Below are 26,838 nucleotides of genomic sequence, written 5' to 3' on the forward strand. Positions count from 1 at the left end.
CTTTGTTTTTTTCTTTATCATGACTTCTCCTCAACCATCCTCCTTCCTCTTTTCTCATTCATATTGGATTTGGGGCTGGGGAGGGGCGGGTGTCTGGACTGGGTTCCAGGCAGAGTTGAGGCAGGAAGTATTCCAGGAAGGCTGAGTAGATAAAGACCGTGCCCAGACTATGTCTGTTGCCTTCAAAGTTGTTCCCACTTTGATCCCCACCACAGTCAGAGTTCCCAGCTTTGTGAACTTCCAACTTATTTAGAAATATGTTAAACAATTGCGACTTCTAACTTAGCAGGCACCGGGGAAGTTCTGGAAAGCAGAAGCCCATGACTTAACTTCAAAAGGAGAAAACTATTGCTGGATTCCAGCTGTTTCATTCCTATTTCAACTCACTTTTGCCCTGACCTGCTTTTACAGAACCTTCCAGAAATATCTTCTTAAATTACAAATGTTAAAGACCTACAAACAAAAAAGAATAATGCTACAGATTTGACTTTCCATTTACGACAAAAGAAAAGGAAAAAAGGAATGAAAGAAATTGTAGAAACCGGTTAATGCTTAACAGAACTGAGAAGCACAAAGAAAATAGGAGAACAAAGCCCAAAGGCTTAAAAGCTTTAGAAATAGAGCTGATTACATGCACAAAAAGATAACATCCTTCAATATTTAAGATTATTACTATAATCTGCTATTCAATGGCTTCTTTTAAAACAACGTAGAAAGGTTAAGAAAATGGTGTTCTGTCTAACAGAAAGGTTTCATGGCCTTGTGATCGAGATATTTCATTTATAGATTTGAAAAAGTGTCTTTGCCATAGATGTTGGTGATAGTTTTCAAATTCTGTACCTGTAAGAAGAAGAAGAAGAAAGGAATAGTTCAAGTTCGTGGAGGAAAATCGGCCAGTTCTGCTTCGCTGCCATAGACACCATCAGCGCTGAACTTATTCACTGACAAGCTTTAGATTATCTGGTGTGAGAATGGATGACTGTGTAAAAAGACAACTCAACAGTGTGGCTGCGAGAGGTGACCCTTGGTGGTACCAGAGACCCTGCAGGAAAGTGACCACCAGCACTCTGTCGTGCCTGGAAACAGGCAAGTGGCGACTGGATTCTGACCAGGTGAGAAGAAAGGCAAGTTGGGGTGCAGGTTCTGGATTCAATGGTCCTACTCATCCTCAGGTCAATCAGTCAGGAGAGACACGGGGAGTGATTCTAACTGCTCGACAAAGTCATCCTTTACCAGCTCCCAAATAAAGCAGGAGTCCACGTGCAAATGCAAAGATACATGCCTTTGCTGGTTTGCTCGGTGGCAACTTCGAATATGTCTAGGAACCCAGACAGGTTTACTTACAGGCAATCCTTCAAGACCATCCCTGCCGGGTAAACCTCTGTCGCCCTTGGCCCCTGGCTGTCCTGGGAAACCTTTTGCAAGAGACAGAGGAAAGATTCAGCACATTGTTGATGAGACACTTTCTAAGAGCTCAAAACATTTTTACCTTTTCAAGATTCAAAAGTGCAAAGATCTTTATACTAAGTGGATGACGTTTGAAGCAGCTCGAGACAGTAATAACAAAAATGCCCAGGATGGGCTCAGAAGGGGGACGAGTGAGCCCCAAATGCACACAAGTAACACTGACGCAGAATGGCTGCAAACCCCTGCCCGCACGCCCAGGGGCCACTTGAACCAAGCAGGTAGCCCCCTCTGAGATAAGGAAATTTGCAGAGCTGCGTGAACCATACGCTGCTATCCTTTGACGAGGAAATCTTTCCGACACTGAATTTTTAAGTCATCGTGATAATTTTCAACAAAATGGACAAATCCCAGAAGTGTGGCTTCACATTCCCATCTCGTGTTTTAGTTGATGGAGAAAATCAGGCCAGGGAGTAAGATATGCTTCTCTGTGAAGGTTCCAAGCCATCGAAGCAAATTCTGACCTGGTCCCTTTCACAACTGGGGCCTTACCTATTTCTCCGGGGGGTCCCTGTGGCCCTGGGGGCCCACGAAGTCCTGTTGAGTCACAGATGAGACAACTGTCTCCTTTTTGACCTAAAAAAGGAGACACGGGGTATTATATAGAACAGGGGAGCAGAATCCCCTGGAGCATGGTGACAGCACAGGAAAGGGAAGAGGAGGCCACCCTTTACCTAACACCCGCTCCAGACGCGTCCATCTGCCAGTGGCCGCGTGTCCCTGACACGGGGCCCACCCTCCGCCCTCAGCATACATCACGGGTAACCACGGGTGCCCTTCTAAGGAATCCCATCCTTCTGCCCTGCCACCCTGCCTCACTAAAAAGTGATCCAGGACTCCATTTGCCCGTCAGCCTGAGATGACTCGACTCTATCATTTTGTCTCTAATTCTAAAACTCCCCATCATCTTTCTCTTTGCTGTTGTATGTTTTAGCCAACTGCACATGTAACTCCTGGACTTTAAACCTAAGTTCCAGGCTGACAAATGACAGATGGGAGTACGAAGGTACAAAGTCCAGGGCAAAGACCCGACCTGACATGGGGGACCCAAGAGGAGAGGGGCCCCGGCACACGAAAATGGGAGGAAATGCCTTTCTTTGGAAACTCTAACCTCTTACATCTTGATTTTCAAAGTAAGCTAAAAGGCCTTCGAGTGTCTTAGATGTGCGTGTGTCCTGAACCTTGAATGTCAGGCTTCTAGGCACAGGTAAGGCAAACAGAGAGCAGAGCACACGTGGAGGAGCTGTCACTCAGGGGTCACAGAGGCTGGGTTGTGTGCCCCTCGTCCCCTCACCCTGACCGGCACCCCAGCCCCAGGCACACCCCACACCAGGCCCCAGTGTCGGGAACAAGGGCAGAACAGGAGCGCATCAGTGGGAAGGATGCACTGTTAGTTGCCTAGTAACCCAGCCAAGCTGCAGGTGCTATGGGATCCACGGGTGTCGGCTCCTGAGGCTGCAAGTGGACGGCGGGGAGACCTCACACTGCAGTCTGGGCAGGGCGACGGCTCCACTGCAGGAGCATGACGGCACAGGAGGAAAGGGGCTCCTCTTAGGAGCCGGGGGATGGACGAACACACCTCTCAGTACAAAGAACCTTCTGGCCACTGGCTCCATCACAAAATGGGACGGCCCACCTCAGAAAGTGCTAAGCAACTGGTAACTAGGGAGATTCACGAAAAACAAGTGACACGCCAACCGGTGGCACAATCCTCCCCGCTTGAATTCTAAGATCACTTTCATCGAAGGTTCTGCAACTTCCATGGCTGTCAAAATTCTAAGACATCTTCCATGCATTTGAGCTTCAGACTTTGGAAGAGCAAAAATTCTTTGCGATCCAAAGCCAGAAATGGGACCCACAGGGATCAGTTTTGGGGGGCCGCCCTCTCTTTGTTCTACTCCCTGGGTATTAAGACACATATACTGAATAACTATGGGAACATCCTTTGTTTACTCCACTCTAAGACGGGACTGTTTGTGCAGTGATACTCCATCGTTCCCAAGATAGTGAAGGATTAGGATGCGTCCCGCGTTGGCATGACAGACGACACTTGAAAAGTTTAAGATAAAACTCAGAGCCAAGGGTGGAGGTGGCGGATTCGTCAGCGCAGATCTGCTCACACTGATTACGGAAACTGGGATTGAGGGGTGGTGAGCGTTCTGTACACACACTTGGGATCCGGCTTCAAGGAAAGACGTGCATTCTTGGAGAATGCAATCTCTGACTTTGAACCAAACGATCGCAGGACGGTATCAGCCTGAGAATTTAACCTGCTGACCCCACAGAGGGTAAAGAACAGGGACCATGACTTGAGGGCCCGTCTCCCCGTTGTCTCCCAGCTGACAACTGTCTCTTCAACGCCCGACAATCTCAGCAGAGCTGTAGGGAGACACATCTGAGGCATGGATTTTGAGGACAGCTTCAAATAATGGGAGAAGATACCCACGTCCACTCAAAGCCAGTAAGTATGTAGAAATGTATCACACACCCAAGCACAATCAGCATTTTTTTTTAAATTAAATCTCTTACCTTTTTCTCCAACTTCGCCTGTCAATCCCGGCTGCCCCGCACTTCCGGGAGGACCCTGGTCACCTGGCGGCCCGGGCTGGCATTCCACAATTCCATCTGCAATGGATGTTTAACAATTAGAGGGTCGCTCCCACCCAACTGAAGCTATAGGTGTTTTCACCCTCTCTTGATTCAATCTATTACAAAACCAAACTTTATTTAGGCTATTTGGCAAGTATTAGAAATCCAGCCGTGGCCGGCTTTGAAACAATCCTAGTACGTTAACTTGTAAAACGTGACCAGCGCACACAGCAGCCACCCATGCCCCGTCACAAGCCGTCGATGCTAAAATTTCTATTTTACAATTCTAATGCTTATTTCAGCTCATCAGCCCTGTCCTGAAACCGATTTCACGTTACCTTGCAAGGCACACACCATCACCCTTACGTCACAGATTAAGAAACTGAGGCTCAAAAACTTAAATGATTTGTCCACAGAGGTAGGAACCTCTGTGAAGTGAAACAGAGACTTCAGCAACGTTATGCCTTTTTCTCCTCCTGAGCGAACTTACAGCGAAGTACTCTTTATTTTAGAGACACAGACTGCCCGTGGGAAAACACCTCTAATTGTTTGTTCCTATTCAATTCTGAGCATCATTGATGTGCAGAAGCACGAAAATGAGCTGCAGTGACGCAAACACCATCCGTTGTGGGTTCTAGTTAAAAAAAAGTATTGTTTTCGAATATACACAGTGATAAGAGTTTATATTTCCTCCTCCAATATGTTTGAAGGAAAATGGCAGAGTGCGTGCTTGAACGTGGCACCGGTCACAACCGTAGCCCGGACATTCACGGCGGCAGCTCCTGCAGCCCCCAGCTCACACATCAGCTCCACAGGGATGGACAGAGGGTGAGAAGAATCCCCCAGCCTTTTGGGCTTTTCACAAGGGATGCTGGGGCAATGGTGGGTGTGCTCTCCCCAAACACAAAGGCCTAAAGAAGAGCCCAAACTTCTCCGTCTGATGACTTTGTTTAGAGCTCAGAGGAAAAAGTTTCAAGTGCGTAAGGAATGAAGTCCAGGGGTTTTTTGTTTGCTTGTTGATGATGTTTTCCTGGGAGCTTCTCTGAATAAAGCGCATGTGAGGAGGAACCCTGGGGTGGCCGTATCTCTGCCCAGGGTCCTCTGGCTCCGGCCGGCTCCTTGGTGACCCCATCGGTCTTGAACAGAGTGGAGTCATTTTTATGCTTCAAAAAGCTTCTCTAAATTCCTTGCCTGGGAAGAACTCATTCCCAGACCTGCAAGCTGAGGTGGCTGGACTCCCTGATTCTGGAAACACAGGTGCGTGAACACTGACAGGTGTAAAATTATTACTTTTCCAGAACACACCTCCTGCCAGCCTCCTCTCCATCAGAATCCCTACACACCCCTGGTAGGAAGGCAAGTTACCATCCTCATCAAAATGAATTTTAAATAATTTTAAGTCTAAAGCAAGAACACAGGGACGTGTCTGAGGAGTTCTGAAGGGCAAGTTCAGGTTCGACGTTTACACGGTCTGCTCAGGGAGGCTCGGCCGCCGAGGGTGGGGAGAGCTGCAGCCACACGGGACCAGAGCCCAAGAGTGGATAGGGCTGTAGGCGGCTCCACGCTCCCTGGGTAATGAGCAGTCGAAGGGTCCCAAGGTGGCGACTCGTTAAGATGCAGCCTCTTTAACGTGCACTGTAAACGTGTGTAAAAATCTCATCGATAAATGATCACTCAGCACGCTGTGAGTGCGAATCACCTAATTGGCACAGACTGGAAAGGGCAACCCGGAAACCTGGAGGGTACCTATCACAACGTATTCAGCCGACACATCCTACACAATTCACAGCAGGGAGAAGTTCAAGTCTTTCCATGAGATTTGTTCGCATTTCAGAACTGGCAAATTGCGAATATGAAAAAAAGGTTCTAGATCTCCCCAGGGTTGGCTCTCTCGCCAGGGTCTTTGCCGATCACTCTTATTAAAGCTAGAACCCACGCACGGCCCAGACCTCTGTCTTCCCTTCCCGGCTTCCTTTCCTCCTGTATTTGTCACCTCCTGCTACCACATAATCTACTGATACTTATTTACTTGATTTCTGTCTCAGAATGCACGCCCCAGGAGGACAGAGTTGTTTTGTGGGCTTTGTCACGGGTCTTAGGGCAGCGCCTGGCGTATCGTAGGCACGCCAATGTTTGTTCAATGAGTAAGTGACCAAGGAATGAGCAACAGGTCCGAGGAAATTCACGCTGATCTGTTCCCAGTGAAGATTCACATGTGGAATCGCTTGTTCCATCCAGTCCGTATCTGGCTCCCTACGTAGCTTCATCCGTGAGAAGTCCTTTCATGGAGATGGGTCTGCATTCCAGCAAATAAGCCACCCGGCACCTACAGCATGGAGACCCCCTTCCCATAACCCACACAGGACCCGTGCCTCAGACTCTCAGCTGAGCACACGCTGGAGGTCTGAACCTACGCCCACCGGAACGATTGGTCTAAATCCCCTCCAAGTTTCTTTTATTTTGCATTGCGATTACCTTGGAGTCACAGAGCCCCCTTCACGGAATCAAGAGGTTCCTGTTCTGTGCTCAGCTTTGATAGTGGGCAGACGAGAAAAATCCAGGTAAACTACCATTCAGATTTGAAGTCACTTACAGACAAAGCAGCCCCTTCTCTGTGTGTGTGTGTGTGTGTGTGTGTGTGTGTGTCTTAGTACCAGCTTGTGTCTCTAGATGAACAGAATGCGTTCCTTTCCCAGTAAGAACCCTACAACTCAACTGGTTTGCTGTCTAACTTTAGATGCTGGTTAGGTTGGCCCCTATTCCTCTAAACCAGTTTCATTAGTTCACTCTTCCTTTCTGCAGTGACTAACTTTGCAAAGACAACTAAGTGAGATACGAACAATTCATAAGTTGCTGGACACCCAGCCTCTGGCACTACACCTTCCCCAGCCCAGCTTAGCCCTGCCCCCCATCTGTCCTGGACAGGACACCATGCGAAATGGACCCAGAGGGTACTCACTTGTGTGGCCTGGCTGCCCAGGGGGGCCGGGGGGCCCAGGGGGGCCCGGTAGCCCATCCCTTCCACCTGGTCCGGGCAAGGACACGCCTGGCAAGCCCTGGTCGCCTTTCTCTCCTCTTTCACCGGGGAAGCCGGGGGGACCACTCAGCCCTGGTACCGGGAAGCCTGAAACCAGAACAGAACTCATGGACACAGCACAACACCAAGTGTCATGCCGACAGCACACACTGGTTACGGTCAACTCTGTTCACGGGAAAATGACCATGGCTGAAAGGGGAACTGCTCTGGACAAGTGAGAAACTGCATTTGCTTCTCACCACGCAAATGCTGTTGGGCAAAGGCTCCCTACAAAGTAACTGCAAGGAAAAGGGGCTCATTGTGCAGACATTAACATCTGCGGATCTCCTTCAGTGCAAATAGTGTCCCCAGTAGGTTAGAGAGAGTACTTTCCATTTCTGCTTAGAGAATAAAGAAAGGCGTAAGAAATGTCCTTAAATGAAGCAGACGTGGACAGGAGGCAAAGTGGGTGGGAAGTGTGTTGGAATCAGCTACAGAGCAGAGTCAGGACAAGGGAGACAGCCCTGGGGAAGAGCGCAAAGTCAAGGGGGAGACCAGAGCTGCGCACCGGAAGTCGAGTTCAGCCGCTGTGAGTTTGGAGGGGACAAGATCATAGGGCCCTGTGACAGCCGAGAAGGGTTCTGACCTAGTGCTTGAGACATAGCAGTCCAGTAGGCTGCAGGCGAAGTGACTCTGTGCTCCGGAGAGCAGAGAGCTGGCCTCTGGTCCCAGCATCCGGCCGACAGGTGCAGGGGCGTGAAAACACACGGATGAGGTGACACGGGAAGAGTCAGGGCAGAAGGAGCCCCGAGGAAGGATGGACAGACCCCCTGAACCCCAAAGGTGGACTTGAGTCCCAGGTGAGAGGCTGTTAAGTCGCTGAACCCGCAAGCACCGCACATAAAAGAACTGGAGGCCATCCGCGTGGGCTCCAGCCCCATCCCTACCCCAGAACTGGTGTGGGAGAAGCAAAGGAAGGATGAAGGATGACCCTCAGAGAGGCAGGGAGGCGGGACCTGAGGCCGAGGGCCTCCGCAGTCAGCAGGGGGTGGGAGCTGGACTGGGGGCATACAAGGCCAGAGCAACTTCAAAGACAGTTTCTAAAAACGGCTTAAGACACTAACGGGGTCAGATAGGAGGTTTTAGAAAGTAGAACTGCAAATGCTGCTGGGAGACGTGAGGTAACATGTTCACGAGAACAGCTGGAAGGTCCGGCAAGCTTTACAACCAAGGAGAGGAAAGTGATGGAAAAGAGGGAAAAGGCAGGATTTTAAGGGCAGATGCCAAAATTTTAGCAGAAAGGAGGCACGCGGGGCAGCGAAGGCAGCCTTGAGCCACCGCTGCTGCGAATCTTAGACAGTGGGGCTGGGTCATCCGGGCGTTGTCTGTTCCAGCAAAAACAAAGGAAGGCGGCTCTGGGGGGACTTAAAACTGAAGAACTGTCAGGAAGGGACAAGAGAAACTGACAAAAAAGAATAAGAAATAAAAATTAAAAATAAAACCAGACAAAACCAAAACCTTCAGTAAGACCTGTGAACACTTCGTGTGGTGTCGATTCCAGGGCACCCGAGGGTTTCAAGCCGAGCGCTTGTTACCTCTGCTCTAGGACCTGGGATTACACGCCTGCAGTGCACACAGACAGGCATCTGTACATACAGAGAAGTGCAACTCCCAGCCTCCGATTACACAATCCGTTAGAAATGCAAAACTAGCACAAAACAGCTGCAGACTTAGTAGAAGGCCAGTGACGCAGGAGTCCTCCGAGAAGCAAGATTAGAGGTGATTAGATTAGTCAGAAGAGGTTTCAGCCTTGAGTCTGGTCTCAAGCCGAGAAACGAAGGCAGTTCCAGACAGGGCAAGGGAGAGCAACGACGCTGGGGTGCGGGTGGAGGTCTTCCGAAAGGCCGACGGTGCCCCTGGGAGCAGCCGGAAGGAGGGTTAGATCAGAGGCAGGGAGACAGGGTAACTTGATGAGAGATGTAAGAAGTCCCACCTGTGAAATACATGTTTCTAACTACATGTTAACCTGTCATTTACAAAATAAACACTGTCCTAGGAGCACAGGTTGTTTTCAGATCTAGAAAAATGTGTAACAAAATTGCTAGCTACTATATGCAAGTATCTAACTAATGCAGGGGATAAACATGTTCAGAATAGAAACTGTGTAAAAGGTGTACAAATACTCTAAAAATATAATTTAAGAATGCTCACCTGGAGAGCCTGGAGGGCCTTGTATTCCTGGGAAACCTAAAAGGAGGAAGAGAGAGTGGGACAAAGTGAGCCTGTTTCACTTGTGGTTTATGTTGTGAACTTCTGTGCTCGTGGGTACCCACAGTCCCGGGACAGGGAGCTCTGAACTTGGGGAGATGCCGCGCCCCTGACACTGCAGAGATGAAGGGAGATGGCTCCTGGAAAGCCAGTGGGATTGCAAAAGATGAACCTGAATAGCACTCGGTCACCACATGGTCCTGCACGGCGCTCAGGTGTTATCAAAACGTGCATGAGTGCAGGACAAAAATGGAAAAAAGAAACGACGAGAGAAAAGAAGGGAGGAGGGAGAAGGAGGGAAAGAAAGAGGGAAGGATCTTACCTTTGGGGCCTGGCTCCCCTTTCAACCCTGGAGCCCCTGGGTACCCCCGCTCTCCTTTCTCTCCCAAGGGTCTTGGGCCCAACACCTGCATTACAGAAGAAAAGATCATTGCAGGGCATGGCAGGGGACTGTGCTGTATATTACAGCACAGATGAAGAAACAAACACATTTTTTATTATTTCAAGATGTGTGAAAGTAAAGAAAGAATAGTGGTGGGAGAGGAAGGGGAGAGGAGAGGGAGGGGAAGAGAGTGGGGAAGGGGAGAGTACTGAAAACATAAAGTGGACATTCGGTACTGCCCTCCTTGCAGAGAACTTCGCCAGGAAGCTCTGCTTCCTTTTGTAATCATCTGCGTGGCAGGAGCTTTACCAATGAAGCCAAGTTAGAAACATATTAATTCTGAGGTTTGGGGTATGGAATTTCTCAAAGTCCATGCAAGCTGTAAGAAGAACAGTCTTCTTTAAAGAGTACTGTCTGAAAAACTGCCTTAAATTTCCTCAGGCAATAGGTAACAGGAACACTCACGTTTTTTTTTTTATTGGAAGAGGTTTTATGCTTCACTTTTTTAAATGGTCAAAAGTGGGGACTTCTTTAAGGTCCTCGTGATATGGAGCAAGAAGCAGGCACCGGGGCCCTCACTAAAAAGGGGTGAACCAGTTCACCCCAATTCTGAGTTGCTGAAATTCGAAGACAAGGACCATGCCGAATATTGCCTATTACCCTTAAGATGCAATTCCTCTGCAGCAATTAAATGATGGGGATTATTAAGGTGTGCTGATGAGGTTAAGGTAAAAAAAGATTATTCAAAGGCAGCTGCTGGATTAGAAATATGGGAAATGGAATCATCTATCGTATGATGTGTTAAATGCATAAGGAGGTCCCATAATACTTTGATCTGGTAATCCTATTTCTGGAAATGCAGCCTAAAGAAGGATTACTCAAATCCCTCACCTAACACACACAGACACACACAGGCACGTGCAAACATTCACTACCACGTTGTACCCATGCAAGAGGGCGGCAAACCAGAGAACGGTCATATTTCACTGTTTCCAAAAAGAATTGGGGCAAAATGTTTACAACAATTATCACACAACGCTCTGAAAATGACCATTTGAAGATAACTTGAAAACGTGAAGAATGTTCATTTTTAAAAAGAAAAAATGTTACGTACATTGGATTGCAAGTATATAAAAATATGTATACGGACAAGGAGTCAAAAGTTATTTGCAAAAAATAAAACTTGTTTTGCTAAGACAGTCAGATCATGGATGACCTGTTTCTCTGAGTAGCATTTTCCTTAACAGACAATTATTTTTTTACGTTTCAAAATGTGTTGCTAATATTCTCATCCATGTGAAACTTTTAATTTTAGTGGTCAAAGATATGCAGAAATTGTCCAAATACAATAACAAGTAAATACCAAATGCCACACGATACAAAATATAAATGATCGGTTCAAATTCTGTGTACCCCCTACATCAAAACGTAATTCTAGGAACACTGTGGAGCATGTGGCCTAGGTGACAGGCCAGCCCGGCTCTCTCTTTCCCTCTTTTCAAACGATCTCACAGACAGCAAATGTCACTGTTACTCACAATTCCAGGTGGGCCAGGAGGGCCGGCTTCACCTTTGTCTCCCTATAAAAGAAAAATAACTTTACTTGTATTTTTTAATTATACAGGTTGCCTTGCCAGCAGCAGGGTTGAACTCTTTTTTTCCTAGAAAAATAGATTGTGCCCACTGTACACTAACGAGATTGTCCTCTCCTTAGAATCTCTCACTGTGATTAGTCTAAAGTGCTCTGCAACTATTACAACCAAAATCCATACATCTCCCCTTGCTTTGCAGAAGTGTGACATCCGAAAATTGAGATTTCTACAAAACATAAATGGGAGGCTAGTTATACGCATTACAAAAGAGCTCAGGCTTCTCAGAGAACCTCAACAGAATCATTTGCAAGTTGAATTCGTACATGGTGGTCTTTCTTCTTTTCTTTTTCTTTTATTTTTGGCCATACTTTGCGGCATACAGGGTCTTAGTTCCCCAGCCATGGATCAAACCCATGCCCCCTGCAGTGGAAGCGTGGAGTCTTAACCACTGGACTGCCCGGGAAATCCCGTACAGTGGTTTTTCAATACAATAAAAAAATAAATGAAATAAAATGACATGAAAGCTTAGGGTAGCTAGAAGTATTTTCTTAAAGAAATCATTTTATTTGAGGATTTTGGTGTAAGACTGTCTAACTCTGCATTGGAAGCCATGATAAAAGGATACTTATGGTTTTTTCTTTCCCCTTAAAATCCAGCATGACTGGAAAACATTGGATGGATAAATTCTCATCACTTTGAGGCTTAACTTAACCCTATTAGATGAAAAACTCAAAGAAATCAATCCTTTTGTATCTAATGTTCTTATATAAGTATCATAACAACACTTTTAAACACTTTTTTTTTTTTTTTTTTGCAGTACGCGGGCCTCTAACTGTCGTGGCCTCTCCCGTTGCAGAGCACAGGCTCCAGACGCGCAGGCTCAGCGGCCATGGCTCACGGGCCCAGCCGCTCCGCGGCATGTGGGATCCTCCCGGACCGGGGCACGAACCCGTGTCCCCTGCATCGGCAGGCAGACTCCCAACCACTGCGCCACCTGGGAAGCCCCCAGGGAAGCCCCCATAACGACACTTTTAAATGTCCTGATACATGCACATTATGTCACAAATGCACATTTTTCCCCTTTTTTTCCTTTTTTTTTTCCTTTTAAGCTAAGGCTTTAAAGTCAGGTGTTAAACCAGAATTAGATGTTTTGATTTTTCTAATTTGAATAAAAGAAGAGATTTTAGAAATATCTATGGGAGCTTAAAAAAATCTTAGCTAATATATTCTAAACATAGTTACCTTTTCCAATCTACAAGAATTGACTTTCTCATAAAGTTACAGTCTTAGAAAAGGATTTCTCCCTTTGTCACTGGCGTTGATAAACCAACCCTGAGGTCCTCTCCCTACTGTTAAAGATGAATGTTTCATATCCATTTCTCATTTTAGTAGAGATCTACATTACCTAGTCTCATGATTAAAAGAGAAAAATAAACCAACAATGAGTTTTCTCTGAGTATCCGATTGGCAAATATTTATTAAAGTTTTGTAACAAATAGTTATCAAATGAAAGAGTCCCAGGGTGATGGAAGTGCAATTCTGGGGGCAATTTTATTGCGTATGAGAAAACCTTCCCCAAATTTACCCCAAAATTATACTTTGTAGGAATTTATGATGGGAGATGATCAGACAAGTGGATAAAGATACTTATAATGAGAAAAATGTGTTAATGGTCTACATAACATGCAGTGAAAGGTATGGATATCATAAGTGTTGATGTATAACCACATTCATGGATGTTGAAATATATCCTCATTATGTCATTGAGGGAAAAAGCAAGATACATCATGCAATACCACTTTTTAAAAATCTCATGTATGTGTGTGTACATGGGACAATTATTAACTCTGACCATTTCTGAGTGGGTAACAGAAAAATTACACAGGCTTTCTTTTCTCCTCTATATGTTTCTGCATTTTTTTGTTTCATAATCAGGCAAAATTTATCTACTACAAAAAACACACAAAAACTTAAATGCGTGAAACGTTTTATATTTTTTTCTTTGAAAATTTATGCACAAAACAGAACCACTAGGTTGTGTTTTTCCTCACATGGAGCATACGTAAGCTGTATTCTTTGAGTGCCTGGTCCTTTTTCCTAGAAAAAACCTCTAGGTTGAACAAAATGAAGGCAAAAATTCAAAGTAGGGTCACCACTTACCTTTAAACCCTCTCGGCCTGGGAGTCCTGGGTACCCCGAATCCCCTGGAAACCCCTAAAATGGAACAGAAAGCAACAGCGATCATCAGTAAGTGAGGGTAACAGCTTTGCTTTTACAAAACCACAGAGAAATACTTACTAGACTCCCTTTTTCTCCTTTTTCACCATCTTTTCCTGGTTTTCCCTGTACAATAAAGATTTAAATATTAGTAGTGCATAGATAATAATAATAAGCGTGCTCTAACACCAAGGGTCTGAATCAAATACAAGTTACTATGTGGTATGACTCCTCTGGGTGAGTTGGCCATGCTACAGTAACAAATCATGGAAGATACATTGAATAACTATGAACTAAAAAAGTTACAACAATAGAAGGAGACTTTTCAATATTTAAAAAATTGGAGGTTGATTAGCTCCAACTCTTCTAAGACATCATTACATCTGGCAGTCGAGTCTACACCAGAGAAGTTTTCTTGTCGGCAAGTGAGTATTTGGCAGACGGTACAGCACTGATTCACTTTAACAGAAGTTTCCATGCATCGTTTCAGGGTAGAAACTGAACTGCCTCAGCTACTGGAGGTGGGTGGGTCTCCTGTCACTGCACTCAGGGCTCTAGAGGCACCTGAGCATCTGGGCTCTGGACAGAGCTCCCAGCGAGCTTGGGAGGCGGCCGGGAAGGGTGCCTGGTGCTCTGAGCAGGCGGACAGCTGGCTTTCAGTGAGGGGCCGGCAGGGGCGCTGTCTGGTGGGGGGGGGGGGGGGCGTGGAGGAATCATCTGAATAACAAAGGGCGTCAGCCGTCCCGGGGGCCTTTCTAACGGTGACCACCTCCTTATTCCTGCTCCCAGGGCTTCAGAAAGGCTCTTCAGCAGAGGAAAGACCCCTATAATCTCTTTCAGTCTATGCTCCTATGAACCTGTGATTCTAGGAATGCAGGAGAAATGATTTCACATCAGGAATAAGAGGACTTTGTTTTTTAAACATGTCTATTGGAGTATAATTGCTTTACAATGGTGCGTTAGCTTCTGCTGTGTAACAAAGTGAATCAGCTATACGTATACATATATCCCCATATCCCCTCCCTCTTGCGTCTCCCTCCCACCCCTCTAGGTGGTCACAAAGCACCAAGCTGACCTCCCTGTGCTATGCAGCTGCTTCCCACTAGCTATCTGTTTTACATTTGGTAGTGTATATATGTCCATGCCACTCCCTCACTTCGTCCCAGCTTACCCCTCCCCCTCCCCGTGTCCTCAAGTCCATTCTCTACAGGACTTTTGAAAGCACTTACTCGGGGTCCTGGTTTTCCGGGTTCACCTTTCTCTCCAATCCCTGGCATCCCCTAAAAGACAAAAAGAGCAAGAGTTAGAGTCATTCGTATATTTAAATAAACTATTAAATTAAGTAAGCATTCCACTGAAGGTAGAACACATTACAGTCTTTTCCACAAAATGATAATGATAAACAAGATTTCAGTCCTTACCTGAAATCCAGGTTCACCTTTTTGGCCCTAAAATAATTTTCAAAAGAGAGAAAGATTAGCACTATCTAGTGGCTATATCAGCTTTTATATGCTACGTGGAACAGGTAAAAGGGAAAAAAACACCTTTTCCTGATATAGTAACCAAGAAATTCACATTGGTCTGCAGCATCCACTTCCTGCCATCAACTGGATTATGGATGTAAGAAGGGCAGAGTTAATACGTCTGACCCACAGCAACTGCAGCCTCCTTCCACCCTCAGCTCTCTCCCTCCTGTGTCCCAGCCGTCCCCTCCCAACCTTGGTGCATTTAAGAAACCCTCACACAGAGGATCAGCCTCAAACTAGTCTCGCTCCAACCCAGGTCCAGCTGCCTCTGCCCTTAAGAAGCTCACTTTTTATGGGATGGGTGGTCTATAAAAACCCGTTTTCAGGTCAGGGCGAATATAACCAGAGAAACTGAATTTTGACCCAGTCTCTCTTTATGCCTTGGAATCTGTCCACAGTTAGGAAGCCGGCGTTCACTGGACAAAGTCTGTCCCACCTTCTCTCCTTTTGCAGCATATTCTCCTTTCTCTCGAACTTGAGCTTGTCCTGGGACTCCTGGGGGCCCACTGACCCCTTGATCACCCTGTTGATGCAAACATTTGGGATTAATTAGGCATAAAGGTAATTATACAGGGAAGAGAAATGCAGAGGAGGGAAAAGCCCAGAAGAGAACATCTGGTTTGAAAATGTGATTGTACTCTGTTCCAGCCTGTCCTTGCCTCAGAAGAAAATTAAGTTTCAGAAGGAAGATGGTCCACTAAGGATATAAAGCCAGGAGGAGGCTTTCCCGCTCAGGGGTCATCCCAAAACAACGGAACTTAAACATCTGTAGGACAGATGGATGTGTGCATATATGTACAGACCACGCATGGAGACAGACAGCACATGTATACACGCCGGGACACATATGCTGGTCTGTCACATTTGATGGCATGGAGGAAAGGCACACCAGCCGCCTAGTTACGCCTGGGAAGAAAGGAGGTCTCTTTCCGTAAACCAAAAAGAAGCATCGGGGGTCTCTTCCTCAGAATCCTAACTGCTGGATACAACAGGAAACACAGGAACCCCAGCCATCACATGACGAAGGAGGTCCAAAAACTTCAACTGCATCAACTGCAGAATCACTTTACTGTGAGGTTTATGAAAAGACTGGGTGGAAATCTGGGGTGGGAAGAGGAAGCCAGCGCTCACCCACTCTGCCTGGACCTCCACTACACTTGGCAGCCGTCTACACCGGCTTGAGCACCTGGGCCCTGGGCCAGGTGCAGCCGCAATTCCAAGGATGGCCACTTGGTGCCCGTTTCGTGGGTCGGGTCCAGGGAAAGGGGTGGAGAGATCCCCAGAGCATCAGGGACCCACTGCCGGCCTCTCACCCTTTCTCAGCAGGAGGGGGCTGCCTGCTCTGGCCTGTGCATTCCTGCCTCCAAGGTTCTTTCCCCCCATCTCTGGTACGATGGCTTTCGCCTTTACAGGGCTTGATATAATGGTTATGCTACTAACAGACAGGTCCTAAATTTGACCTTTTTATAATGAAGTCCAGGCCTGAGCACATTTTGATTGTATGAACAGTGGGATAAGTGGCCTCACTGCACCGGCATCTGTGGGTCAGATCCCACGAAGAGTCACCTCAGGGAATTCTAGCCGTGCCTTCAGGGAAAACACTAACAAACTCAAGAACATTCCGAGAAGGGTATCCATGGTTATGAGCGTGCAAGAGGAAGTCCAGAGGCAGAAACCTGATCATGCTTAGAACTGGGATTTTAACCAAGAAAACTCCCCAAAGCAAACCGCGCTCACCTTGTCACCTTTTGGTCCTTGAAAACTCAAGCCCATTTGCCCCTGTTGATTAAGAAGCAGAATCCGTTATTAGCATGGTTTACTTTCAAAATCATGTAACAAACATGACGTGAAATGCAACAAGATGGTACATTTAAGGCGATAACTTCGTCTCCCAATGACATAATCCTTTCAAGAAAGTTGTGGTCATGTTGTAGTCAATGTCTATAAAAAGGTTTTTTTAAGTATTATTGAAAAAGAATCCTATAAAAACCTTTTTTAAAAAGTTTAAGATTTTTAGACTCTGGCTTTAAAAAACTAAGGAGAAGATCAATGATTCCATAACTAATGGATGGATGGAAGGAAGGATCAATAGATCAACAGACTGACAGATCAACAGATCAGTAGATTAAGTGATAGGTTAGATAGATTGATGGATAGGTGAATAGACAGATGATAAATAGATAGATAGATAAAGAAATTATAATTTCCCAAAACTTTTTAAAGACATGTAAAAAATGAGTTACAGAAATTTCACGATAGTCTTATATCAATGTCAAAGAAAGACAAATGAAAAATAATCTTTACCTTTTCACCTGGAGGGCCAGGAGGGCCTGGGGGACCCTGTAGGACAGAGCATTTTAATTAAATATAGTTCACAACCCTGGTAAGTTTTAAATGCTTTTCTGTACTGACGTTATCTTCAGATATCACGGTTAAGGTGATAATTTATTTGTTAAATATTTAAATATTTTTCCTGTGCTATAGAACTGTTAACCTTTGAAAGTAACCAGAAATTAGTTCAGGACAATTATTAACAGGGATGGAAACCCTTCAAAATCCTAGGGGTTGGCCTGTGGAATGCACTGATCTGAGCATCTGCTGGGCTATCAGACGGTGGATGAAACCAGCCAAACCATTGACAAGCCTTAGCGTTTCTAGTGTGGAAACGTTTGTCCACTTTGAAAACTGCTGCCGCTCTTTAAAAGTTGAATGAATTCTTTAAGCGGGTAGATGGTATGAAGTCCCCCAAATTCCTGTGTTTGCAACAAAATTTTAGAATGCATTCTATTATCGTTAAAAAGGAGAAACTAGTCATTCTTTCCTCATGAAAAGGAGGCCGTTACAAGAATATAAAAGAGGTTACATCTTGCAGGAATGGATAGAAGAATTGCTGGATTTGAACCCTAAAAAAAGAGTAAATTTAAAAAGAAAGCCTGAAAATCTCTCAAGGACTCTCAGGCAGGCTGGAGTGGGGATGGCCAACCCAGGCACATCATTCATTCCTAGTAAACGCGGCGCTCGACAAATAAGTGCTGTTAATATTAAGTCTCTTGTGCCCCCAAAAATGTGTGAGTAGAAGGGGCTGATGCCACCCTCGTCCTCAGGGTTATCAGCTGCGAGGGACGGCTGATGTCAGAGCAGAGCTTCCTGGGAGGTTCTCTCTGATGCTCAGTTTCTAGTCTCTGTCCCAGAGACACTGCAGCTTCTTCACAGCCTGGTCTGGGGCCACAGCCCCCAACAGAGCAGGCCCTCTGCTGTGACTGCATTACCACAAGGGAAGGTCCAGGGCAGGGCCTGCCTTGCCCGTCTCTGAATCCCCTCCTCACAGGATGCGCTCACATCCACGCAGCCCCACGAAAAATCAACATGTTGTCCCTGTGGGATGTCTCGGCATGAGGTACCATTAGCATCCTTTTCCCACAGCTCTGGGGATACGTGGACCATAAGTGCCAATCAGACACCCCTTCAGATAGAAGCTCAAATAGAGAACTAATAAGCACCTACTGTAGAGCACAGGGAACTCTACTCAATACTCTGTAATGGCCTATATGGGAAAAGAATCTAATAAAAAGGGTGGATATACTTGTATGTATAACGGATTCACTTTGCTGTACACCTGAAACTAGCACAACACTGTAAATCAACCCTACTCCAATAAAAAATGTTTCAAAAAGATAGAAGCTCATTCTCACATCCAAATTAAGAGCGATCACCACTGTGTGAAGTTTTCACCCCTCACCACAGTTGTTCTCTGAATGCCTCCGAGGGGTATTCCCCCCAAACTTACTGGTGGTCCAGTGAATCCCGGGGGGCCAACAGGACCTTGCAGCCCTGGCAGTCCCGGCGAACCCTATAATTCATTGAGAAAGAAAAGAATTAAAATGCAAACCAGGAGCAGACTCGGCAGGTGCTCATAATTATTTAGCAAATGCTTACAGGTGTTCCTGGGGGGCCGGGAAATCCTCTTTCACCTTTCAACAGGGTCCCTGGTATATGGCCAAGTATTTCACCTGGATCTCCCTAAGGGATGAAAAATAAGATAAAGTCACAAATACTGATATTTATGTAAAGAGAATGTAAACCTATGGCGTAAGAGGCACGCACTGCTGGTGTGGAACCAGCCCAAGTCTGGGGTTTAGCCTCCGTCTAAGCTTGGAATAAACAGACCGGCCGTCTCCTGGGTTCACATGTCTTAACGATCAGCATTAGGGGGCTGCAACCAGGGCAGAATGTGGAGACCACTGAACGGAAGGATGTGTGATACTTCCACGGGACGGGCCCCCAGGCACGAGGAGTTCTAGACAGGGGCCCGGTCTCTGGTCCAAAGGCTATGTGACCACAGGCTGTCCTCACAGCAGAAGGATTCTCTTTCAAGAAAAGACCCAGCACGATCATGTTTGGAAAAGCAGTGAGAATATGTTTTAGGTGTCAACGTGGCCAGGCCACGGTACCCAGATACTTGGTTACACACCAGTCTGAGGTTGACGTGAAAGTACTTTTAAATAAGATGGACATTTAAATCAGTAGCTTTGAAGTAAAGCAGATGACCTTCCACGGTGGAGGGCCCACCCCATGGGTTGAAGGCCTTAAGAGAAAAAAGACGGACTCCCGTGAGGAAGGCGGACTCTGCCTACAGACAGCCCTTGAACCCGACCATCGCTCTTCCCTGGGTCTCCAGCCTGCATCCTTGCCCCACGGATTGTGGACTTGCCAGCTCCCACAATCACGTTAACTCCTTAAAATAAGGAATTTACTTTATCTCAATATATTTTAATTATATTATATATTGAAATATATAATTAAATTAGTATATAACTAAATATTATAATATATATTATGTATTATATATATTATATCATATAAATCAACATATAATACAATTGATATACAATAATATATTATATTATGTATTATATAATATGTAAAATATATTATATATTTTAATTATATCTCCCTCTCTCACTCACTCTAGCTATCCTTATATGTGCCTGTTGTATACGTACGGCACACACATAATACACAAACATCTCCATGCACGTCCTACTGGTTCTGTTTCTCTGCAGAGTCCTGTCGACAGCCCCACCCATGGCTCTGGACGAGGAGTATCAGGGACTCACATCCCATCACTAATATTTCCCATCACACCCTGCTTCCCATCACTGCTTATTTCCTATGAAGAAACTGTGCCTAGCGTTGAAACTTTAGGTTCTAAAATTTAAGTCTGTGTATAGGACCTAAGTACTCTTTTAATGTAGCAGAGTTTAGACAAATAGGTTACTAGGCAATCAATCAACCAAAGTGATTTAAAGTAAAGTTACTTTTATGGCATCTGTTTGAAACAGAGCCTGGGATGAATCCGGTAAAATAAAATAACGCACCTTCATTCCCGGCAGCCCTGGTGGCCCCTAGGAAAGAAAAAGTTGGTATCAGTTTTGTTTTTCTCAAAACAACATTAGCATTATGATATGAGGGCAAAAAAAGGAAAAGAAAGGCAATGGAATGAGAAGAGAGAAATTAGCACCGAAGAAATTCTTACATAACAGCCCAATACTCACGGGATTTCCAGCGAATCCAGGCAAACCCGGAGGCCCCAGAGGCCCTCTCTCACCCTGGGGGGACAGCAGACAGTCACTCTCAAAGGCCGTGCTCCCATCCGTTACCCCACCCTACTCTTCAGGCATGCTTCATTTGTTGGTGAAAATCATTTTCTAAAAATTGTTACAAGCTCTATTGCTCAGTGCTGCTTCATGATAGAAGAAATATAATATTGGAGAATTTAATTAATAGAGACAAGAATTAATAATAGCATTTTCTTATTTGCTTTAGTAACAGATTACAGGTGAGAAATTTAGCGTTTAAGGCAATTTTAGAATAAAAGTCTACTAAATAGAAAGGCACAATGATGTCTTTCCTGAACATTAAACGTGGGAAAACTGTGTTTCCTCACCAAATAAAGAAAGGTGTAAGACGAGTAACTTTCCAACTGTGGCAATTAAAACTGTGTTCACGGGACAACTTTGCCTGACTTCTCCAGGTGCAAAGTTAGATGAACACACACCAAGCAGGGAGGCTCCCGGTTCTAAATTTACCTTCGTCCCGTTGCATCCTGGGATACCTGGGGGACCCGGAGGACCATCTTGGCCAGGAATACCCTGCAATTAACAAGGTGAACAAGTAGCCAAATTAGAAAAATCACTGATGTTGCCATAACTCACATCAAACATCTTATAAAGGAAGCAGGTGCCTTTTATATACATACAGGAAGTCCTGGGTTTCCAGGGTAACCAGATGCTCCTGGAGGTCCCTGTAAGGATGGAGATGAAAACATTTTCACTGAGTGTGGGAGAACATCATTTCCTTCCACTTGCATCCACCTGGCTGAGGATGTCGGACCCTAATTATTGACATTTGGAACATTGGCCCTAAGCAGACAGGGAGGCATCTTAGGGTCTAGCCCAGGTAGCCAGATGGCCTGGCGTTTCGGTAGCAACTCTTCATCCTCAAAAGCTGACAATTAAATACTTGTAAACTCAAGGCTGCACATCCACAAAATAACTCTGCCCTCATTTCATCCTTTGTAATTTCTAGGTGGTAGATAGATAGATAGATAAATTTACATTAAAATCTCAAACAGTTGGGAAGTAGAGTGTATGGCATAAATCAGTTCATTGAGGGAAGAAAATCCAAGTTATTTCTGGCTGAAATCCAGGTATTCTCCATCCCAAACAGTTACAATGTTATCCCCTATCTTCTGCCCTAAAGACCCAGGAAGGCGGGTTAGCGGGCACACTTCCCTTTCCACTAAGTAACAGAATTAAAATGTTTACATTTTACAGTGTCTTCCTATTTTTCTGCTTTCAAAGGTCTCCCTGCTTGCACGTCCCAGGAACGGGAGTAGCAAAGAAAGCAGACCGTGAAGACGGAAGAGGGAATGCAGCTCTGAACACGTTACCACTTTTCACATTAAATGAAGACATCTTTCTTCAAAGACCTGTAGGCGTGTCATCCCCCCTCCCCCAATTAAATACGCCTACAGGAATCCTTGAGGAAGGAGAGAGGAGAGAAAACACGTGTACAGAGGACAAGAAGTGAGCAGCTCCAGGGGCAGGACTGGAGGTCGAGGACGCGGGTTCCACCCATCCTGGGCCCTCGTGCCCAGGACACACGCTGTCTGGGCTCCAAGCACAGAGGCAGAGGGAGGGGGCACAGAGGAAGGAGGGGATAGGATGCCCCTCGGGACTGTCTGGGGGTGGGGAGGGTAAAGGGCCCTCCCTGCGGAAGCACCCCTGTATCAGATCCCGCCCACAGTCATTACCAACTTCATGACAATCGTACTCACTCTTGTCCCTTTAGTTCCTGGCAGTCCTGGTTCTCCGGTGTCACCCTGGAACAGACAGACATGCCACAATGACCATTCGTCGCAAAAGCAGCACAGATCATCTTAAGTCCGCTCCCCCAAGCCCCTGCGCCCACGACAGCCAAGCTCACCTTCTGTCCTGGTGGTCCCTGCGGCCCCTCAGGTCCTTGCATTCCCGGGAACCCGATGACACCTTGTAACCCTGGGAGACCTCTTTCTCCCTGCAGAGGACGAAAGAGCAAGTCAGACCAAGGGCAGGTGGAAGGAGAAATCAGCCTCACTCAGCATCACCCAGCAACCAGCCTACCATGCGCATCTGAAAAGAGACGCTGCCACCTACGTCCCATCTCGGAGACTTCTCTCTGCTCTTTTTTAGCTCTTTTGAGGGAAGGGATATGTCACGTGTGATCCCTGGTCCAATGCTTTCTATATACTGTATTCTAAAGGCTAAGTAATTTGTTGGGGAAACAAAATCACAGATAGTTGGGGATTTTTTTTCACTGAATGGCTTACAACCTCATTTGATGAGTGGAATCTTCTTCTTGTTGGCAGACAAAGCACTGAGATTCTGTGAGCAGACATCAGTCAAGGCTCCCCTTTAGGAGGTGTGTAGGCAGAGCTCACGGTGGCAGTTTCAGGGCAAGATGCTGAGACTTTTCTGTGCAATGAACAGTCTGACGATGGGTTTGCATAAGCATCTCTTAAAAAACTGGGTTTTTTTTTTTTGCAAAGGTAGACTCGAGGTTTAATTACGGTCTCTGCCCTCGAGGAGCAAAAAGAAATAAAATGTATTCTTAACATAATGAATATTATTTAGGGTCCACACACGTGGCTGGGATTCTGGCTTTGAGGTGGCCCTTGAAGGATGAAAGGAAAATGAATGTGTGAAGAGACAGGCAAAGACAATTCAGGCTGGATGTCAGAGAATGGAGATCTAGGCCATGTGAGCACAAGACACTAAGAAGAAGAAATACAACGGGGACAAGAACGTGGAGAGATGAGGCGTTACCGTTTGATACTGGAAACAGTTTCCTCTGCAAGCATCAGTGACCCAGTGGCCTGATTAAGGATATTGAGGAAGACGGCCACACTTTTTGCCAGTATGAAATAGCCTAAAATCAGGACAGGAGTTCAAGAAAATCTATTCTCTTCACAGTATGTGGACTTCGGTGCAACCTCACAAGGTAAATTGGGTAGATTAAGTAAGCATCTTCAGCCAATTTTCAAAAACAGAAGACATGTTGGAGATTAAAGACAGGATTCCTTACTTTCCCTACAGTTATGTTAGTTCAAAGTAAAAAATAAACTGACAAGCTATACCTTACATCACATAAACATTCACCACCCAAAATAGCACATTACCAAAAGTGACTTAAAGTTGTTCAACATTGCATAAATGAAAGGACACAGAACCCAAACTTCCAAAGTCATCTTTCTTTCCAAACCACTCAGCCAGTCCCAGAACTTGCTGGTGACTTGTGCGTCTGTTGCGTTTTCTGAAATGCAGAAACGTGGTTCTGAACTTCAGTCTCCAATCGCTGGACCTCCACAGGTCGTGGGAGTCATTGGAAGCGTAAAAGGCAGGAAGCCAGAAACAGTGTGTGAATAAATGGGAAAGAGATTGTTTCAAACTCTAGAGGAGACCAACAGATACTAAATGGAGTAAAGAAAGTTAAGTCCTGCAGTTTGGCCCAGCCCTCTGGACCAGCTGCATCGAGGGATCAACCAGGAAGAACAGATGTTAATATTCCCCAGAGCCCAGCATAGGACTTGACACAGAACACTGGCTCATCCTCCCTGAGGCCCGGGAAAGAAAAACATTCTCAGACCAAGGCTTGTTCAAATGTAAAGCTACTTAAATACATTCATTCTTAACCTAAAATAACAGCAGATACAAACGTACAAAATCCTGGCGCTGGAGACGGATTGTACGCTGACATCATATCAACCTCCTCCCTTGATTCAGATGTGGGAAAATTCTACCCAAAATAGAATTGAAACGCTGACTAAAACCTGTGAACACTGAACTGAGTATCCTCGAATAACCTGGCATGAGATGCGAAGGAAATACGAAAGGCACATCAGCAGAAAAGCTTCCTAACGCGTTTGGCGGCATATCTTAGTACTCAGTTAATATCGGCAGTATCACTAGGAGACCCAGTGCAGATAAGATTTTATAATTCTCAGTGTCATCGTTGACTGCATGGAGACCCAGAGCCAGATGAGCTGATTTCTACAAGTTTCTCATTGAGTCAGCACTGAAGCCACAAATAGAAATGAGGTCAACCTCTACCTCCGTCTGTGTTTCTTCTAGGTCACTAGAGCAAGCTGGTTCCCAGCAAATATTAAATAGTTCGCCCACATCGACTTAGCCCCTTTTATGTCCATTTCACAGATAGGGAAATTGGGATTCTGATGCTTCACGGACGCGTCACATGTCACTGGGTGACCCCCGCGTGCTCCTGGGAACAGGATTCAGCAATCTGAATTCCCAGTCCCGGCTTTCACCACAGGCCCACATTCTTTCCCCAGTGTCACCGGAACACTTAAGGAAGCTCCATATCCCAAGAGATTTGAAATTAAGTAGCTGAAGAGGAAGCGACGCCCCCGTGAACAAGGCTCTTGCCATCTTGCACATATTTTTTTTTTTTTAAGTTTCCTAATCTTTTGTTCAGACAAAAGTACACATGAATAATCTAATATCCCATACCCCGTCCAAGGCTATTCTGGGCACCAGAGTAGAGCAAACAGACAGGATAAGCATTCAATCAGCTATACAATTAGCTGGCAAACAGCACACACTGCACATGGGCCCAATTCTTCCTCCGAGCTTTCAGCAAATCTCCACGAGGTTTACGGAAAAAGCAAACAGCTGGGCACATCGTGCAAAGGCTTTTCATGCCGGTCCTTTCTAAGCCAGACTCCGCAGCTGTGGCCACTCGTGCGCTGGGGTTCAAGGCTGAATGTGCAGAGTTAAAATCCCCTAGAAACAGGTCCCCTTAGTCATCTCTTTCCCGTGATGTGCTGGAGGCAAGGTCCAAGACGATATGGCAGCCCAAGTGAGATCCACAACCACTGTTACCACAGCAGCAAGAACTTAAAGTGGAAGATGAGAAAAAGAAGCTTGTATAATACTACCCAAAATGCTTTGAGGCAACTGCATCTGATGGTTTTATTCTTGAACGTCAGTGCAGTGTACTGTACTAATTTTTGAAAAGTTTATATACCAACCATGGAAGTGACAATCACTATATCCTCAAATGATGAAATTCAGAATTTGAGGAGAAAAAAACACAATGCTATAGACGAACGAACACAGCTATGGAGAATAATCCTGGCATCAAAATCAGCCATTCTAAATTAGGCATGAAATAGAGTTTCGTGCATGAAGCAACTTACAAATTTTGCATCATCAATTATCTAGAGAAGGACATACCTTTTTAAAAAAAAAAATCCATAAAATGTGGGAATAAAAGAGTTTTTTTTATAATACCCAATTATTTCCCTTCCTCTTAAAATACCTGTAGAAACAAGTTCATGATGGAAATCCAATGCTAGAATATAGTCCCCTTCAAATCTTAGTCAAAAATCCAAATACTAATAAAGCCCTCAGGATGGTGAGGTCGAAATAGTGTGAAGGTTCTAAGGATAATATAGGATAACATCATTAACAACAACAAAAACTGAAATTAACACAAAATATATCTAGAGTAAGCAGTCTTCAAAGATCTTACTGTCAGAGGCCTGTTATGCTTGTTTCAATAGCCAACATGGGATCACTATCTTTCAGTCAAATATTAAATTATTTTTTCAAATAATTTAAAAATAATTATTATTTTATTATTAATAATAATTATTTTTATATTATTTTAAAATAATATGATCGAGATAGCCTCATCCACCAGAGGGCAGACAGAAGAAGCTAGAAGAACTACAATCCTGCAGCCTGTGGAACAAAAACCACATTCACAGAAAGATAGACAAGATGAAAAGGCAGAGGGCTATGTACCAGATGAAGGAACAAGATAAAACCCCAGAAAAACAGCTAAATGTAGTGGAGATAGGCAACCTTCCCGAAAAAGAATTCAGAATAATGATAGTGAAGATGATCCAGGACCTCAGAAAAAGGATGGAGGCAAAGATCAAGAAGATGCAAGAAATGTTTAACAAAGACCTAGAAGAATTATAGAACAAACACCTAGAAGAATTAATCAACAAACAAACAGAGATGAATAATACAATAACTGAAATGAAAAATACACTAGAAGGACTCAATAACAGAATAACTGAGGCAGAAAAACGGATAAGTGACCTGGAAGACAGAATGGTGGAATTCACTACCACGGAACAGAATAAAAAAAAAAAAAAAAGAATGAAAAGAAATGAAGAGAGCCTAAGAGACCTCTGGGACAACATTAAACACAACA

At 45.2% G+C, this 26,838-nt stretch overlaps 1 protein-coding gene across 1 annotated transcript in view; it reads right to left on the reverse strand.

Annotated features, from left to right (window-relative positions):
* The window catches only part of COL4A1 (collagen type IV alpha 1 chain), a 150,436-nt gene that overhangs the window by 34,374 nt on the left and 89,224 nt on the right, over positions 1 to 26,838 (reverse strand). Inside the window, exons 3-24 of the mRNA XM_082859485.1 lie at positions 22,543 to 22,632; positions 22,394 to 22,438; positions 21,314 to 21,358; positions 21,144 to 21,206; positions 20,610 to 20,663; positions 20,433 to 20,459; positions 18,991 to 19,074; positions 18,842 to 18,904; positions 17,359 to 17,394; positions 16,792 to 16,833; positions 15,491 to 15,577; positions 14,950 to 14,976; positions 14,758 to 14,808; positions 13,610 to 13,654; positions 13,472 to 13,525; positions 11,258 to 11,299; positions 9,660 to 9,744; positions 9,281 to 9,316; positions 7,013 to 7,177; positions 3,994 to 4,089; positions 1,957 to 2,040; positions 1,345 to 1,415 (exon numbers count right to left, since the gene is read on the reverse strand). Of these exons, the coding sequence (XP_082715611.1) occupies positions 1,345 to 1,415; positions 1,957 to 2,040; positions 3,994 to 4,089; positions 7,013 to 7,177; positions 9,281 to 9,316; positions 9,660 to 9,744; positions 11,258 to 11,299; positions 13,472 to 13,525; positions 13,610 to 13,654; positions 14,758 to 14,808; positions 14,950 to 14,976; positions 15,491 to 15,577; positions 16,792 to 16,833; positions 17,359 to 17,394; positions 18,842 to 18,904; positions 18,991 to 19,074; positions 20,433 to 20,459; positions 20,610 to 20,663; positions 21,144 to 21,206; positions 21,314 to 21,358; positions 22,394 to 22,438; positions 22,543 to 22,632 (1,392 nt within the window). The remainder of the gene's footprint in view (positions 1 to 1,344; positions 1,416 to 1,956; positions 2,041 to 3,993; positions 4,090 to 7,012; positions 7,178 to 9,280; positions 9,317 to 9,659; positions 9,745 to 11,257; positions 11,300 to 13,471; positions 13,526 to 13,609; positions 13,655 to 14,757; positions 14,809 to 14,949; positions 14,977 to 15,490; positions 15,578 to 16,791; positions 16,834 to 17,358; positions 17,395 to 18,841; positions 18,905 to 18,990; positions 19,075 to 20,432; positions 20,460 to 20,609; positions 20,664 to 21,143; positions 21,207 to 21,313; positions 21,359 to 22,393; positions 22,439 to 22,542; positions 22,633 to 26,838) is intronic.

Source organism: Leucopleurus acutus (assembly GCF_964270905.1).
Source record: "Leucopleurus acutus genome assembly, chromosome: 18".
Taxonomy (NCBI): Eukaryota; Metazoa; Chordata; class Mammalia; order Artiodactyla; family Delphinidae; genus Leucopleurus; species Leucopleurus acutus.